Here is a 16,713-nt window from a genome sequence, read left to right as displayed (position 1 = left end):
CCACATCTGACTCATGTTTATGAACTAGAGGGATGGGTAAGGGTTCCTTGGTCATGGCTCTTGGAGTCTCTTTATCTCCGTGGCTCACCTGCCAAATAAGTATCCTCACAAAATTCCCAGTGTGCAAACTAAAACTCTACCCCTTTCTGTCCTACTCAGGAAAACAATCAGAATGCAAGTTAGTGAAAACACCATGAATCTGACCTAATTTATATTTTTTAAAGTAAATCTGCAAAAATCAGCATTTGAATATTGCTAACAAATTCCATGCATTGCATCTCATAGTGGATCATACCTAACGAGGAGGCAAGTGGGAGCACCAGCTCTATGACGCCCTCCTGCCTCGCACGGATGCAGCAATACCCAGACCCAGCTGAAACTCAACAGACAGGTGACATCCCCAGGAAACCAGAGCTGGCACGTCAGGTGAGTCACGACCACCAGCACTGCCCAGCAGTGTCAACCTTTCAGGGCAGGGCCATGGCTCTGGTCACCAAAGTTCCTCCCTTTTTTAAAAAAACTTTTTATTGTGAAATGATTATAGACCCATAATAACTTGCAAAAACTATAGACACAGAAGAGGTCCCATGTACTCATCACCCAGCTTCCTCCAATGGTGAGAACTAAATTAACTAGAGCGCATTACCAAAACCAAGAAACTGACTGTCACAATCTTATTCAGATCTCACCAGAAAGTCGGATCCCCTTGTGCAGGGGCCATTGGTCCATTTTTAGCTGCCCAGCAGCATCCATGCCCTAACAGTGACTTGGTATCCCGTTGGGGAATCATCTTTCTCCCCCTGTGTGTAGCCAAAGGGGGAGGAGCTTCCAAAAGGAAGCTACAGTGACCTTTCTCTCCACCTGATCTTTCTCCAAGTCTTCAATTCTGCATCCAAAGTGGGGGGAAGGGGCAATGACCATTTTTCTCTTGTGCTATCATCATGTCCATCTAACAGTAAGCTCGTATGAACAGAGAATAAACAATGAAACTGCAAATTAGAAGTTCACTTGGTGACAACCCACAGCATAGAATGCAGCCCCACACCTCCTAAAAACACTGCAGGATGTGGAGAGGGGGCTGTGGACTTGGCCAGGATGATTTAGAGTCTCTCTGGCCCTCAGAGGCTATGACTGGGGGCTACCCCCAAGGGCACCAAGGAGCAGGCAAAAGGTAACTGCAGACTGTGAGGGCACCTGGATGACTGTAGTGATGACTGCAGAGGGTGAAGACTCAACACTGGCCCAGTCCCCTATGCCCCCAGCCCTCACTCCCAGCCCAGCCTTGTCCACCTGGCAGACATTTAAGCTGCCCCAGAATCTGCTGAGAGAGGGAAAGACACGTGGCAAAGAGGTGAGCCAGGAATCAAGGACTGCTGCACAGAACAGTCGGGGTTTTGGTGCCGTTGTGAGTGTATTATAACCAAGGAGCCAAGGACTGATCCCACCATTTACTCTTGCTCTCCACGGGGCTCCCACCTGCAGGGCCTCATGCAAGAAACAGGGGCCGGAGGGGACCAACTATGCCGTGGTTACTGCCCCAACGCCCAGCCAGCAGCCGACAACCCCGGGGAGGGCTGGTGAACCCTCGATGGCGGAACCCAGGTCCTCCGCCCGCCGTGAACTGCGGTGGCCTCAGGCGGGTAGCGCAGACACGCACCAGCGGGGCCGCCAGAGGGCAGAGGACAGAAAACCACGTGGGTCCAACCCTCCGGGCCCAGAAACCCGCCCTCCAGGAACACGGAGGGAACTTCCGGCTTGGGCGCCCGGAGTGCTAGGCGAGGGAGCCCCGCCCAGCTCAGGGCATCCGGTCCGAGGCGCGGGGGGGGGGGGGGGGGGGGGGGCCTCTGGCGGAAGCACAGGTGCGAGAGGCGTTTGCGATGCTTCCAACTCCTCAGGGGCTAAACTAAGCATCTCTGTTTGTTACACCAACAAAACTCTCCTTACAAGTAGACCCCTGGGAGAGGACAAACCGGACGGAAACTTGGGAAGGATTTCCTCCAGGAGGCCCAAGATACTGGGGTGCAGGAGGACACCGTGCTCGGCCCTCCCGTGAGCGAACCACGCACACGCGAACATGGGGGCAGGTACCCCTGAGAGACAACCAGCGCGTAATGACCGGCTCTGACAACAAACGAGAAAGAGCCGGACAGAGATGCTGGGAACCAGGGCGCCCCCCGGGAGCTGCGGGAACCCTCGGGCCTGAGGAGGCGGTTCACGGCCCTTCCACCTTGACGGGCGGCCAGACTTCTCGGGGCTTCGGCCTACCTGCCAGGTCACCTCAGCTTCGTACCAGTCACGCTGCCTGGAGCCTTCAGCCTCGGAACAAAGGCACCCAGGGCAACAGGGCGTCACCACAGCCAATGGCCTCCCTGAAGAGCTGCTCCTCCTGCCCGCCTCCTGCCCTGGGCCCCGAAAGCGCATGCGCCACCTGTCAGGCCAGTGTTCCGGGCCCTGAAAGCGCATGTCAGGCCGGTGTCCCGGGCACTGAGAGCGCATGCTCCATCTGTCAGGCCGGCTCTCGGGCACCAAGGGCGCATGCTCCATCTGTCAGGCTGGTGTTTCCCGGGCACCGAGAGCGCATGCTCCACCTGTCAGGCCGGGTCTCGGGCACCGAGAGCGCATGCTCCACCTGTCAGGCCGGGTCTCGGGCACCGAGGGCGCATGCTCCACCTGTCAGGCCAGTGTTCCGGGCCCCGAGAGCGCAGGCTCCACCTGTCAGGCCAGTGTTCCGGGCCCCGAGAGCGCATGCTCCACCTGTCAGGCCAGTGTTCCGGGCCCCGAGAGCGCAGGCTCCACCTGTCAGGCCAGTGTTCCGGGCCCCGAGAGCGCATGCTCCACCTGTCAGGCCGGGTCTCGGGCACCGAGGGCGCATGCTCCACCTGTCAGGCCAGTGTCCCGGGCCCCGAGAGCACATGCTCCACCTGTCAGGCCAGTGTTCCGGGCCCCGAGGGCGCAGGCTCCACCTGTCAGGCTGGTGTTTCCCGGACACCGAGGGCGCATGCTCCACCTGTCAGGCTGGGTCTTGGGCCCCGAGAGCGCATGCTCCACCTGTCAGGCTAGTGTCCCGGGCACTGAGAGCGCATGCTCCACCTGTCAGGCTAGTGTCCCGGGCACTGAGAGCGCATGCTCCACCTGTCAGGCCGGGTCTCGGGCACCGAGGGCGCATGCTCCACCTGTCAGGCCGGGTCTCGGGCACCGAGGGCGCATGCTCCACCTGTCAGGCCGGGTCTCGGGCACCGAGGGCGCATGCTCCACCTGTCAGGCCGGGTCTCGGGCACCGAGGGCGCATGCTCCACCTGTCAGGCCGGGTCTCGGGCACCGAGGGCGCATGCTCCACCTGTCAGGCCGGGTCTCGGGCACCCAGGGCGCATGCTCAGCTCCACCGCCTTCCCACCACCCAGAACACAGAGCCGCACGGAGGTCGCTTCTACGTCCGGCCGCTTCTCCAAGACAGGGAGAGACAGCTATTTTGTCTAAATCATATAAACAAACAGAAAGTTGAACAAAGTGAAAAGACGGAAGAATATCTCTCAAATAAAGGAATAAGAAAAATCCCCAGGAAAAAAAAAACAAAAACCCTAAGGAGACTGAGATAGGTAGTTTGCCTAGTAAAGGATTCACAGGAGTGCTAAGAACGCTCGTCGGCTTGGGAGAGGAACAGAGGGATTTAGGAGGAACTTCAGCAAGTTAGAAAGTGTAACAGAAACAACAGCCACGAAGCGAGAGGCGACCTGCTGAGGGCAGGGCTGGGCGGTGGCGGGGATGCCGTGGCTGCGGAGGCCCCTGCAGCTCCGAGCGGGGGTCACGGCTTCTACCTAAAGGGTGTTTCTCGGCCTCCCGGGGATCGGACCCGTCTGAGGACGACGAGCCTTTCCGCGGCCTCTGCCTCCCTCCCGCGGTCCTCGCGATGGCCGCGGCTGCCCACTCGGCGGGCGCAGCGCCCTCCGCAGGCTCCCGGGGCCACCGCCCGGCCCCCCGGGATGCGCGGCTGGGCGCGGTTCGTGGGCGCCCCTGCTCGTTTCCTGGCGGCTCTGCAGCCCAGCCCTGCCTCTCGGGGGCACCTCCGCCGTCCCAGGCGGCTCTGCAGCCGCTCGAGGCAACCGGGAGGTGGAGGCAGCGAGGGCCAGGTTCCTACATAGCTCGCTGGCGTGACAGGGAGACGGGAAGGGAAACGTGACGATTTATCCACCTGCAGAGGCTAAGAGGCCAGAGCCAACGGGCCAATTCTCTTCTCAGCTGCCCTGAGTGTTCAGAGCTCGAGATGAGCCCCCTCTGCTGCTGCAGGGGGGCTGCTGCTAAGCCTGTGGAAGGCCCTGAGCTCACTCTCCGGGTGGCGACCTGAGGTTCCCCAGGCCCCACACTCTCGATGGACTGACTTCTCGACAGACTTCAGCCAAGAGAAGGCTGTGCAGGGCTCCGATGACTAAGACTTCATTCATCTTCCCAAGTGACTGGGAAGGATGATCATAAATAATTCAAACTGAACTACACTTAGAGAAAGAAAGAAAATGAATCCCAGTGAGGCAACGGACATGGTCATTCTCACGGCTCCCAGAGTATTCTTGACATTGCCAAGTCCAGGCAACCGCCTGGCCCTGCTGGGTGCAATGAGCACTGGCCTGACCATCCATGCTTAATGCCTCAGAAACGTCCACAGAGTGAGGGCAACATTCAAGGAGGGGCCACTGACATAGCCACCGCCTTAAAAGTATAAAGAGCTGGGCATGGGAGAGGCCTCAGCAATGAGGTGGTCCGACCAGTTGGCTCACGGAGGATCAGAGAGAATAGGTGACTGCCCCAGGCCACACAGCCATTCATACCAGGGGCACAGGAGAACCAGCACCTCCTGAGTCTTCATCTGATACACTTTCCACCAGCCCTAATACGCTGCTAACTCTTTGGTCTGAATTTAACTTCCTGTAAAATAAGAGCAAGGCTGTATCTTTTCCTAGTGCTTCATATGAGTTTGAATAAAAATAACTTTATAAAGTACTTTAAGTTCATCAGAAGGAAGGGATCTCATGAGTGGAAACACACACATACACGGTGGTCACTTTCTGAGCACTGGTGACGTGGGAGCCGCTGCCGAGTGTTTCTCATATGTAGTTTCAGTGAATGAATGCTCTCAAAACTCTATCCAGTAGGTACTGTTCATTCATATTTACAAAGGCAGACAACTGAGGTTCAGAGAGTCTAAGCGACATGCTCGAGACACAAAGAAAGTGTCAAGTCTAGTCTCCAGCTCCAGCCTCAGCCCAGAGCCAGTGTCCATAGCCACTGCCTCCTGAGGCCCCTCTCCCTCTACCGGCACTTGCTGGTGTGTGAATATGCATGTGATTAGGATTCTGCTGGTAAGATTATACATTTCATTTGAGTCCATTGCAGCTCCCACACTGGTTTCTGCTCATAGAGGAGCTGCATCCCTCAAGGCCTTTGAAATGGCCCACAGCGGGTGATCTGTAATTGCCAACTGATGCGGTAGCTGCTTCCGCTGCCGACAAAAAACAGGTTAGCTTGGCTTCTGCCCAGCCTCTCATACCTGACTCTTCCTGCACAAAGCCAGGCTGAAAACACGCACAGTGGGAGCTGCGATTTGCCAAGCAGCTGAGCAGGCGCGGCCTGTGTCTTTCTTATACTCATTCACATTTTATAAATGCCCTCTTGGCCACTTTGCCATGTACCCTCTGGGCAAACGAATTAACTTCTGAATTAACCAAATGAAATGGTATAATACACAAGCAATGTGAAAAGAAGAAAGCAAGAAAAATAAGCTTTGCAGAGTAATAGGAAAGTGAAAGAGATGGGTCTAGTGAATGAGATAGAGAAATGTTTAAAAAATATCGTTAAGTGAAAAAAATACAGCAAATGATTGTTCAAGACCATTTCATTTAACTGTATGTGCAAACTATGTGTGTGAATACAGGCATGGGTACAGATCTACAGTTGCAGAGATCCGTGTGCACACATTCACATTCACATACGTGCCCACGCATGCGATATGCTAACAGTGGTAGTCGCCGAAAAACAGAATTACCACTGTTTTTCCCCAGTATTTTCTAGACTTTCTATGATGCAGACATAAGCTTTCCTGGGGATACTACTGACTGGGGCTCCAGTTTTGAGAGCCTTTTTCCATCCAGAAGGACTCCAGAGACAATGGCAGCTGCCCCACCCACACCAGGACTGTGTCCACAAGCTTCCCGGGCTCCCTAGGGAAAGCAGGCACAGGCGACAACCCACAACCTGCTCTAAAAGCCCTCCTTGGCCTCCCTGGCCCACCTATGGCCCATCCCAGGTCTGCCACAATCACAGGGACAGGAGCAAAAGTCTATCCACTCAGAGGGGACATGTCTAATGAGGAAGGATGGATAAAGCCTGCCATGTGCAAAAACCTCCTGCAGGAAATGGAAATATCACAGAATCTTGGCCTGAACTCACCAAATGAAGTGCAGCATCATTACCAAAACCCAGCTGGCATTGGGAGAGGCCAGACTGGAAGTGGTCAGAATCCAGGGATCCAGCAGTAAACAAGGGGCATTCTGACAAGACTCCCTGGTGCTGAGCGTGCACAGTCAAGTGTGAGCAGGTCTGAATGAAGGACTTCCCCTCTGATCCCCCAAGCAGTGCAGTCAGGCAAGAAAGAGTCCTTCCCTCTGTACCCCACCCCCTTACTCTGCCCCAACCCAACAGAGTGCCTGCAAATTCACAGCAATAAAAAACAAAACAACAGCAGTGCTCCCATTTCTGGTCAGCGAATGCTCCTCCCTTTACCCATGGGGAGCCTTTGCAAGGCACTAAATCTCTCCGTTAAGCAAACAGACGACCTCCTGCGCATGGAAGAACAGGTGGCAGATGACTGGCGAGGGCCCCAGTGGGCAGCGAGTGAGCTGGGTCATTAACACTGCAGGTGGACAGGTGTGGCGGCCAGCCCCCACGCAGAGGGTGGTGAGAACCGGGTGCTCAGTCCCCTCGATGAAGGAGGGTGCTGGGGGGGGGGGGGGCAAAATGGAAGGAGAAAGTGCCCTGGCTCTGCCCTTGTCTCCTGGTCCTTCATCCTTAGGCCAGCTGATGCCAGACATTAAGCAAGTCACTCCTCCTTCCTGAAGCTCACATAGGAAACAGGGGTAGTAATTCATGTATCTCAAGTTCATGGTGAAAATCAAATGAGAACATGCAGATAAAGGGCCAAGCACAGGACCTGGCACACACTGGGGGCCCAGTCAATGAGAGCTCTCCCTGCCGTGTCTTCCTCCCTCCCATCTCCTTTCATCCCAAAGGGGCTGTGCTCTGCCAGAGAGAGGCAGGGAGGCCACAACCCAGGCTCATGACCATGGCTGCCCCCTGAAGTCACCTGGGTGGTTTTAGAAACTACTGATACCTGGACCCGTCCACTGAGATTCTGACGTCATTGGTCAGGGGTGTAGCCTGCCCACTGCAATTTTTTAAAAAACCCCAAGGCTGCAAACCGCAGCTATAATGGGACCTGTGGATTACTCACAGCTTGTATGAATGGAGGAAAAGTCATAATTATTCCTCCCCTCACCACATTCATTGAGTGATTACTACATGGCCAGGGACTAAGCTAATTGCTTTATATACATAATTTCATTTAATTCTCATAAAACCCTGCCTAGTAAGGATTATCCTTCTCATTTGTCAGCTGAGGAAATAGAGGCCCAGAATAGTTAAGGAGTCACATCAGCGCCACAGCTCCCAAGCAGCAGAACCGGGATTCGACCCCAGGCCTGTGTGACCCTCAGGTGTGGCGAGTACCAGGAACGTGGCTAGGGAGGAAGTCCCAGGGGCATGGATGCAAGAAGCGGCCACACAATTTGCCTGATTCCACACAAGGCGGTGGGCAAAGGAAGAGATGCAGAGGGACAAAGAGGGCCAGGTAAACAGAGTGTGACCTTAGGGAAAGGCAGTTGGGTCCCTGTGTCCTCCTGTCCACGGGACACGGAGGGGTGGGAAGAGGGAAGGGAAGAGCTGTCAGCTGGAGGAAAATGTTACCACCTCTATCTTAAATGCAACCAGCCGGCACCAAAAGAAACGCTCCCACATCACATGCCCCCTTCACCATGGTAACAAAACTGGGGGTGCTGGTGGTCAGGGGAGGTGCTCCAGGTCCCAGCCCCTTGGGTGCAAAGCCCAAGGTGGCCAGAGGACATCCAAGGACCCCTCTGCCTTAGGCAGTCTTCTGACATTAATAATGCTGGTAAGTGGGCCCTAAGGGCAGGGGGTCACCTGGAGTGTCTGGGTACAGAGCAGGACACAAGCGAATTTCCATGGCAAAGCTGGGACTGATACTTAGCAGTGTAAACACACACCAGAAGGGCCAGGGCCAGAGGGATGTGGGAGGGCTGGTGAGAGAGCCCTGCAGAGAATGGAGGGCTGGGAGTGGGCAGAGACAGAGGGGGACAGCTTCAGGAGCTACTTCGAAGGTGACATGAACCGCACTGGCCTGGAGAGGGCAGGGGTGAAGGGGTGGGGACTGGTGAGGACAGGAAGGGGTCAAGAATGAATGAGTCTGGAATCTCTGGCTTACAGGACTTTCACTGAGACACAAATGACGGGGTGAGCGATCACCCCTGAGCACTGTTTGGGGCACACTGGGAGAGGCATCTATGGAAACGGCTGCTTCTCACCTGTCTCGGCTGCCACCTTGAACCTGAGCCAAGCCTCCGAAGGCAGGCGGCTGAGTCACGACCTCAGGTGGACTCTGGAAATAGAGCTCTTGCCAGGGTGCGCTGTGCTGTTTCTGGGAGTGTGTACTTGGAGAGACAGGGAAGAAAGCAGGCAGGGGTGGGGGTGTGGATTAAAGAGCCAGGACCAGGGCCACAAAAGGCCCCATTAACCTGCAGCCAAGTGTCTTTGCCTGAGACCGGGTAAGCGGCTTACGAGCTGATAAGGGAAGAGTAGGCAGCTGGCAGCTGGGGGAGTTTGCCACTGGTTTATGAGCAGGCAGGAGGCTCTCAGTGATGGAGGGAAGGGAGGGACCCTCTGTCAAGGGCTTTCTGCAGCTCCCTGGGATGGGGACCCGCAGTGGCTCCCAGCAGCCCTGGGGTCCCTTCTATCCTGACTTTACCATGCATGATCATGGCTCGGATCACACAGCCTTGGAGTCAGACAGACCTGACGGCCCTCCCAGGGTTCTCCGAGTCCCAGTTTGCTCATCTGTAAGAAATGGGATGGTGATACCAACCTCAGAGGACTGCTGATGGTTAGAATGATGGTGATGACACAATCAGCTACTATTTGGTTGAGCTGTTCCCCTGCTCTGGGTACTGGGTTCTAGCTACAGCTTCTGTTCTACGTACATGACCTCGGATAATCCAGTGAGTAAGCCAAGACTTTGAGATTTTATGCAATGAACCAACATCTCAAGGCAAACTCAGCTCTTTCTACCCCAAATCACTAGGGTGTCCGGGAAGGAGAGGGGGTTGCGACCTCCGTGAGTGGAAGGAAGGTCCTCCTCCTACCTCTGGAGGCCCTGGGCCGGGAGCAGGTGGCAGATGCCCCTGGTTGCTGCGCGACAGCTGATGAAGGGCCCCACAGCGCAGCCCCGGCCGCCACGCGACCCACTCGCCTCCGTGACAAATGAGCAGCACTGAGGGCAGTGGTGGGACAGGGGGCCGGGCCCGGGTCTGCGGCGGCTGGCTTGTCTGCTACTGTTTTCAGCATGTGGTTTTCCTCCCCGGTCCAAATCGTGTTTCCCGGTTCACAGGCATTTTGATCTCTCTGCTTTGCTGCCTGTGGCTTCGAGGGCCCCTCTTTGGGGCTCTACAGCCTCCGCAGAGCTCTCGGGAGGACGGGCTGCACAAACAGGGCTCGGGCACCGCAGCCACATGGGAGCTTTTCATTAGCCGGACGGCGGTCCGGGAGCATTTCTGCAGCTTGACTTTGCTGGGGACAACCCAGCCGGGTGACGAACACGCTGAGAAAGTCAAAGCTGGCAGCCCCGCCCTCCTGGCCTTCTGTCCTGGGGCCGCGATACAGTAGGACATCTGGATGAGCAACGACGTGTGCCACCACTTTTGATGAATAATAAAATACAGAAGTGTGTGAATTTTTTAAGAGTAAAAATAAGTACGGATTTTATTTTATTTCTGGTTGGAAAAACCCTTTTGCTACCTCATATTCTGATATATTTTTCTTAGGTGTGAAACTACTGCAAGGGCCAGCGCTCATCCAAATGCCTGGTTATACCCACAAAGAGTGCAAGGTGTGTGACTGTCATCTGTCACGTGTAGCAGGGGACAGGAGGCTGAGCACTCCGGAGCTGAGGTATGGAAGGGCTGTTAGCTCTGTGGAACACACTGGATGCCAGGGCATCGATTAGTGAGAACTGTGTTCTGCCGCCAAAATCAAACCAATCTGAGCGGGAGTCGCTTTGGCCATGGAGCCAAGCATACCGGCCTCCCTGGCCCGATGAAAGGGATGCAGGGGCCTGCCGCAGACAGCCAGCTAGCAGAAGCCACAGAGGAAAACATTTTGTAGCGGACAAAATCCAGGGATCTCCCTTCAAACAGAAGAGTTGGTGCCAGAGAAGGGCAGGTCCCTTGGAGCCCCGAGCGAGAGAGGAACGAAGCAGTCCTGCCTTAACAAGACCAATGGTGACAGTGTGGGGACTTCTAGGACCATCCATGGCACACCTGCAAAGCCCCCACAAAGACAGGGCAGCGAAGGCATGCCAGAAACGCACACGCTGCCTTCCAGGCTTTTCCTCAAGGTCAGGCACCGCTTTCTAGGGCTCAGTCAGCAAGCAGGGTGAGGCTCCGCCTGCAGCCAGACCCTGAAGCCCAAACCAGAAGGGCAGAAGCAGGAGGCTCCTGACATCTATCAGCCTAGGTCCTGCCTGTGGACTGGCCACACACCTCCCCTGTTTACCTTAGACCTGAACACATAGTGTCCATTGGGTTGGAGGCTCTGTCAGGGAGCCAAAAAGAGGGTATTTGTTAGCAGAACACAAAGCCCTGAGGATAACAGTATAGAAAATGGATCCAGAAACCCCTCTCAGGAGTGCGTTCAAAGAGTCCCCTTCCACCAGGAGTCCCAAGTGCAGGGTCACTATAGGGGCCAGAGGTACCTTCCCCCTTCAGACCTCAATTCAGAGGAGGGGAGAAAAAAAGAAGTCGAGAAAGAAACACAAGAAGGAAGGGAGAGTGGACTCACTGCAGGAAGTCGGGAAACCCTAGTCTTTTACGAGGCTCACTGCCCTTGACTTCTGCTTTCTTATGAATGGCACCAAGCATGCCCTCCCTCGCCAGGGGTCCAGGTCCCCTTTGAGTGGCCTGAGTAGCCCCACCTACATCCACGCCACTCTCCTTGCACCGACCCCTGCTCTGTGCTCCTGGCTACAGACACACGGAGAGGCCCCTCTGTCTGGTTAGAGCATCCGACCCTGGATGTCCCATATGCCTCCCAGCCCCACCGCCATCCAACTGGAAGAAGCCCTTGCCAGTCCAATGTTCCAAGGTCAGGAGACGGGGCAGAAATGTCTCTTTCCCACGTCCCACACTTCCCTTGAACCAAGCAGCTAAGCCAGAGGGATAACAAGACATTCATGCAGCAGCAGCCCCTGAGCTCTGTTGGCAGGAGCCAGCCCCTCCAAATCAAGACGCTGGCATGACTCTCTAATCCACTCAGAGGACAGTAACCATCTGTTTATGGAAAAAATGGTAATAACCCCCAGTCATAATCAAATAGGCAACCACTTTACTGTAAGTACCTATTAACTGGTGCTGTTCCCAGTGGAGCAGTCCTGGAGTGCCCGTCAGAGGCCCGCGCACCTCCAGCCGTGAGGGTGGAAAGAGTGGTAGCTGATGGAGCACTTACGGGATTTTACTGGAAGCCCAACCAGCAGTTCCTGACTCCCCTCTCTCCCAGCCTTCCGGCGTCCACTGCCCTACCATGCGGCTCCCACATTTCCAGAAAGAAATGAAGGAAGTCCTGTGAGCCTGGGAAGCAAGACCCCTCCATCAGCTCCCATCCTTCCCCCGGACCAGGTGTGTCCCAGTTTGACAAAGGGGCACTAATAAGAGGCATTTTTGAAAGCCCCATTCAAGTGGGTCAGCATTCAGAGATAATTAGGCAATGCACTGGGAAGAACGGAGCTGATTCATTCACAATCCAGCTTCATTTCCCAGACCCTCCCAGGCTCTCTGCACACAGCAGCTATGCGGGAAGGTGGGGCCAGCATCGCTCCAGCTGTGTGCCCTGACATGCCATTGCATTTCTCTGGGTCTCAGTTTCCTGACCTGCGCAACAGGATATGAGCCTAGTAGGTCTAAGGTCTGTGTCAGCTCTAATAAACCATTATTCTGTTTCCACTATGGGAGTAAGAGGAAGCCAAGAAACCGACGTACTCACAGTATTTCTGGTCTAGAAGTGTTTAAAGACATTTACTAGGTAGTCACAAGGTAAGAGGCCAAATCATGCATGCTCTTCCTATGGGCTGCAAAACCCAACACATTTGCTACTTTTTCCATTAAATAAAAATGATATTTACCTCATATGAAAACTACAGGGCATGTTTTATTATTTAGAGACACCTGGTTCTGTCCTAGTAACCATGTGAAATAAAGGTGGCAGGTGCACTGTGGATGCTTGAGGTTGGGCAGCGAGGAGCAAGGAGTAGGGTCGTGAAACGTGTGTGGGACATAAGTAGGGAGTTCAAGACCCAACACAGCCTAACGGGACTATGAAACCAGAGGGAGGCACCTCCTTTTCTGAGCCTCAGTTTCTTTGTCTGGAAACAGATGCCTAGGAGCCCTGCTAGATCACCGTCATGTCCTGTGATGTCTAAACATATTTTGTGAGGAAGAGCTTGGTATAAATTCTGAACCGTGTCACTGTCAAGCCTAGGATGCACCCGTGTCACTGTCAAGCCTAGGATGCACTCACACAATACAATTCGCTGTTAAAATACATATTTTTATACATCTCTGTACCTCCCTGTAAGTGGCCCGGGCCCTGACCCTCCCAAGTACCCACCTTCCAAACACCCCATGATCCAGAGTTAGCACCAGGCACAGCAGGGAGGCTCGAGGTCCCTGGTCCAGCTCCAGCAGGGGGCTGGCCTCTGTCTGAAGGGCCCAGGATGCATGCCGATTGGAGCATCTGCTCATTCATTCTAAAGTGAGGCCCAAACACCATCGGGCGTAATAAAGATCAGAGAGGTGCAGGCTACACCATCTCGCCTTGCCTCTAGCTCTAGCTTAACCTCTTTAAAGTGTCTGACTTGAGAATAGGGGCTATTTCACTTGCACCTATGGGGACATGTCTTCCTGGCCCAACCAGGGCCAAGGAAGCAGCCCAGCCGGAAGAGGGGCGCACAGGCTTGGAGAGGCTCTGAGGACAGCTGAGGGGAAGGCACCGCCCTGGTGCTGCCTAATCCATCCGACATGGGGACACGCTATTCCAGACACCGGCTGACAATTAGTGGGAAAAACCTGCTCTCTCCATGCTGCCAAGCATGTCAGGGTCTCAGCTGGTGGCGCGCCTCCTCGGGAGGGCAATAATGTCCTTTCTTCCCTTTGGTGGCAGCCCTGATGTTTCCTCAGGTGGAAGGAGGGAGACCTAGGAAGGTTCCGCCCACAGTAGGAACTTCGGACAAGCAATAGCGCCAGTCCTAAAGCCAGGAGCCCAAGGGTGATGCGAAGGTGGAAGGCCTAGAGCTCGCTCGGTGGCCTTTCATAGTCTAAACCCGGGAAGCCCTGTTTGGCAGATAAAACATCTCCAACCAAGGTGCCTACGGTGGCCTGACTATGTTCAAGTCTTCTGGCTGCAGCCCAAACTTCTGTCTCCTCTTTATAATTTGCTGGCACACGTATTTCTCTGGGTCAGAATATTTCATCTGATTCAAGGAAACCTGGCTTGCCTTGCTGTGGTCTGTTCAGCTTGGTCAGAAGACTGATTTCTGGGAGGCCGGGCAGCACCCATGTTTTCTGCCTTTCTGTGCATCTACGATGTTTCCTGCTGTATATCAGTGCTCTGAACTTTTAGGGGAGTCACTGAGCCTTTTCAGAATATAAGGAAAGCTATGCACTAGTTCCATTCCTGACTGTCCCGCAGTATATGAACACGCGAACATCTGCATATGAGTTCAGGGGCCACTGTCCCCGTGACTCTCATGCACACACTTGCCTTCAATACGTGAGCCCCAAGGTCATGACCCTCACCAGGGACACCAGCTCAGGTGCAGAAGCATAGGCATTTATCTTTCTGGGTCCCATAATCTCAGCAGAAGACCCCAACCTGAACCCCAGCTCAGAAAGTTGATGGCTCGCTGAACCTTTAACAGCCCACCCCGCCCATCTCCCATCTAACATCAGCCACAAATGGAAACCTAGCTGGGAGGGTATCCTGAAATTCAAGTTTCTGAAATTTAAGGGAGCTGGTACCTAGCCTCCTCTGAACCATTTGGTCAGATCCGTCCCCTGGCACTTGGCAGATGGATGCTAATTCACCAAGTTAACCCCTTTCATGCCATTCCCCCTGCCCAAGCCTTGGTGCAGAGCCACATCCTACCCCCGACCTCAGCCATGACGGGGTGAGTGCCGTGTATCCTGGAAGCTGGCCAGCAGATTTAGCAATCATGTCACTCTTGGCATCCGTTCTGGGGCTCTCTGTGGAGCTACATGCTGAGATGCTGTTGCTCGGGCAACTTTTCAGTGACAGAGTCCACCCTACATCTAGCTCTGCTAATACCTTCTCATCACAACCCCGCGCGTGGGTGTAGCAAGAAAAGACCCAAGTCACTCAAACAGGGAGTCCGTCTGCCAACCAATAATGAAAAGGAACTTAAGTCCTCCTCATTTGCCCTCAAATCCAACTTCCTTCCCAAATTATCCTCACTGCACCAGCCCAGCTGAGCAGTGTTTTCAGCTGTCACAGCAAAATGCGATGGGCTCCCAGTTTGGTCCCCTCAGATACCAGCACAGGGCTCCATCCAAGGAGAAGCACTTTGGCTGCATAACACGGGCCTCTCAGAGAGCACAGGGAGGTGACAACCGCATTGAGAAGAGCCACACCTCCCCTGCGAGACCCCTGCCAACGCAAGTCCCACCTTACCCTTCATTCCAAATTTGGACCGTCGACCATACTTGTTGATCATGATGAAGAGAACCACCAACAGGACGCAGGCAAAAGCTGCAAGCCCGACAGCGATGGACACCTAGGGGGAGCAAAAAGAAAGTGGGAACAGTTACTGTGTCCTACAAAGGAACACGCATGCCCACGTGAGGACAGTCCTGTCCCAGGAGCAGCTGTAGCCCCCACAGAACTGCCACTGAGAGAAGCCTTCAGAGGAAGTCATTTATGAGACCCTAACAACATCAAGTTAACAAATTACCCAACTTGACTTCAGAAAGTCCCATGATTCAGGATCCTGACCCCTTTCATCTGGGGCCAGCCTAACAGATGCAACAGGAAGCCTAGAGAGGTTTCTGTCTCTTGTTTTGTTGTTGTTTTAATTAGCAAGCAAATTCTGCATATTCATAGTGAAATTCTTTACAGAATATTCTCATCTAGGAAATGTTAGGAGATCTGGACTTTCCTCCCTCCAAGAAATCTTAGGCTCTGACAGTTGGGGGATGCGGGATTGGGGGGGGCTTGAAAAACCCACCCAGGGAGCTGGTCAGGGTCACCTCGGCTTTGTCTGAGGCTTGAACAGTGAACAGCCCCTTCGAATCAGGTCTAGCCAGGCTCCTAACAGAGGGGGGATTTCCCAAGGGTTCTCCTCTGAGCCCCAGGGCTTGGAGCAGATCCTCAAAGACTTCCTCAAACAATGAATTATTTTCATCAAACAAGGAAGGGTTCAACCGCCTAGAAGGAGGTCATTCATCACGGCTTCTCTCTGCCGAACTCACTAGGGTTCTGAGTGACGTAGTATTGGGGAAAGTTAGCTACTCAGCTGACGTCTGAAAATAGCCTCCTCTTAACCCAGAAAGAACTCACCCCAAAAGTGTCTTCCTCTGGTTTGTGGGTCACAGTGATAGGAGGTGTGGGGCTCACTTCATAGACTGAAAACCAAACAGAAAGGAGGAGAGGTTAGCTTCCTGGCCAGAAAAGACTACAAACCAAACAGGACGGAGGTGCTAAACAGGACTGTCCACCGTCTCTGGCCACACGGGACAGAAACAGTGGCAACTGCTGTGCTTCCCCTCCCATGGGGAGAAAGGGAAAAGCAATAAATGTTTCCCCACAGCCCATGAGCAGAACAGCAAATCCTCTGGGGACTGTCTAGTCCTAGCCCCAATTTATTATCCACTGAGCCTTGATGATCCCACTTGAGGACATGCCAGGCTACCAGGAGACCTTGTCAATCACAGCTCTACACAAGGTGGGCCCCAGTCACCTTCTGAGGTCCTCAGAGCAGGTGAGAAACACTAACAGATTTAGAGGCTCCAGGTTTTCTCGACAACCACCTCCAAGATGGTCAACAAGGGTCTCTCTACGGGGCACGTGTAACCCCACGGGCTTCCTGATTCCAGCCAGGCAGGGAGCCCCACCACATGGTCAGGACTTAGAAAATGCCCCAGGGGACACTGAGGCACAGAGCAGCTGCCCAGGAGGTATGGGCTTGGGACGGCCCAGGAAGCATTTCTACTCTGCAGTTAGTTCCCCTTCACAGTTCACTCCGATGATGCTCCCAGCTGCCAGGGGTCTGGGGATGGTGATGGGCTAGGGAAGGTGACAATCTGTATTTAATAG

At 54.3% G+C, this 16,713-nt stretch overlaps 1 protein-coding gene across 1 annotated transcript in view; it reads right to left on the bottom strand.

Moving 5' to 3' along the window:
* Positions 1-16,713, bottom strand: part of NTRK3 (neurotrophic receptor tyrosine kinase 3) — a 264,227-nt gene that overhangs the window by 156,775 nt on the left and 90,739 nt on the right. The window contains exons 11-12 of the mRNA XM_087829119.1: positions 15,958-16,022; positions 15,073-15,175 (exon numbers count right to left, since the gene is read on the bottom strand). Of these exons, the coding sequence (XP_087685245.1) occupies positions 15,073-15,175; positions 15,958-16,022 (168 nt within the window). The remainder of the gene's footprint in view (positions 1-15,072; positions 15,176-15,957; positions 16,023-16,713) is intronic.

Source organism: Miniopterus natalensis, chromosome 22, assembly GCF_054644295.1.
Source record: "Miniopterus natalensis isolate mMinNat1 chromosome 22, mMinNat1.hap1, whole genome shotgun sequence".
NCBI lineage: Eukaryota > Metazoa > Chordata > Mammalia > Chiroptera > Miniopteridae > Miniopterus > Miniopterus natalensis.
This window is presented reverse-complemented; position numbering and strand designations above follow the sequence as displayed.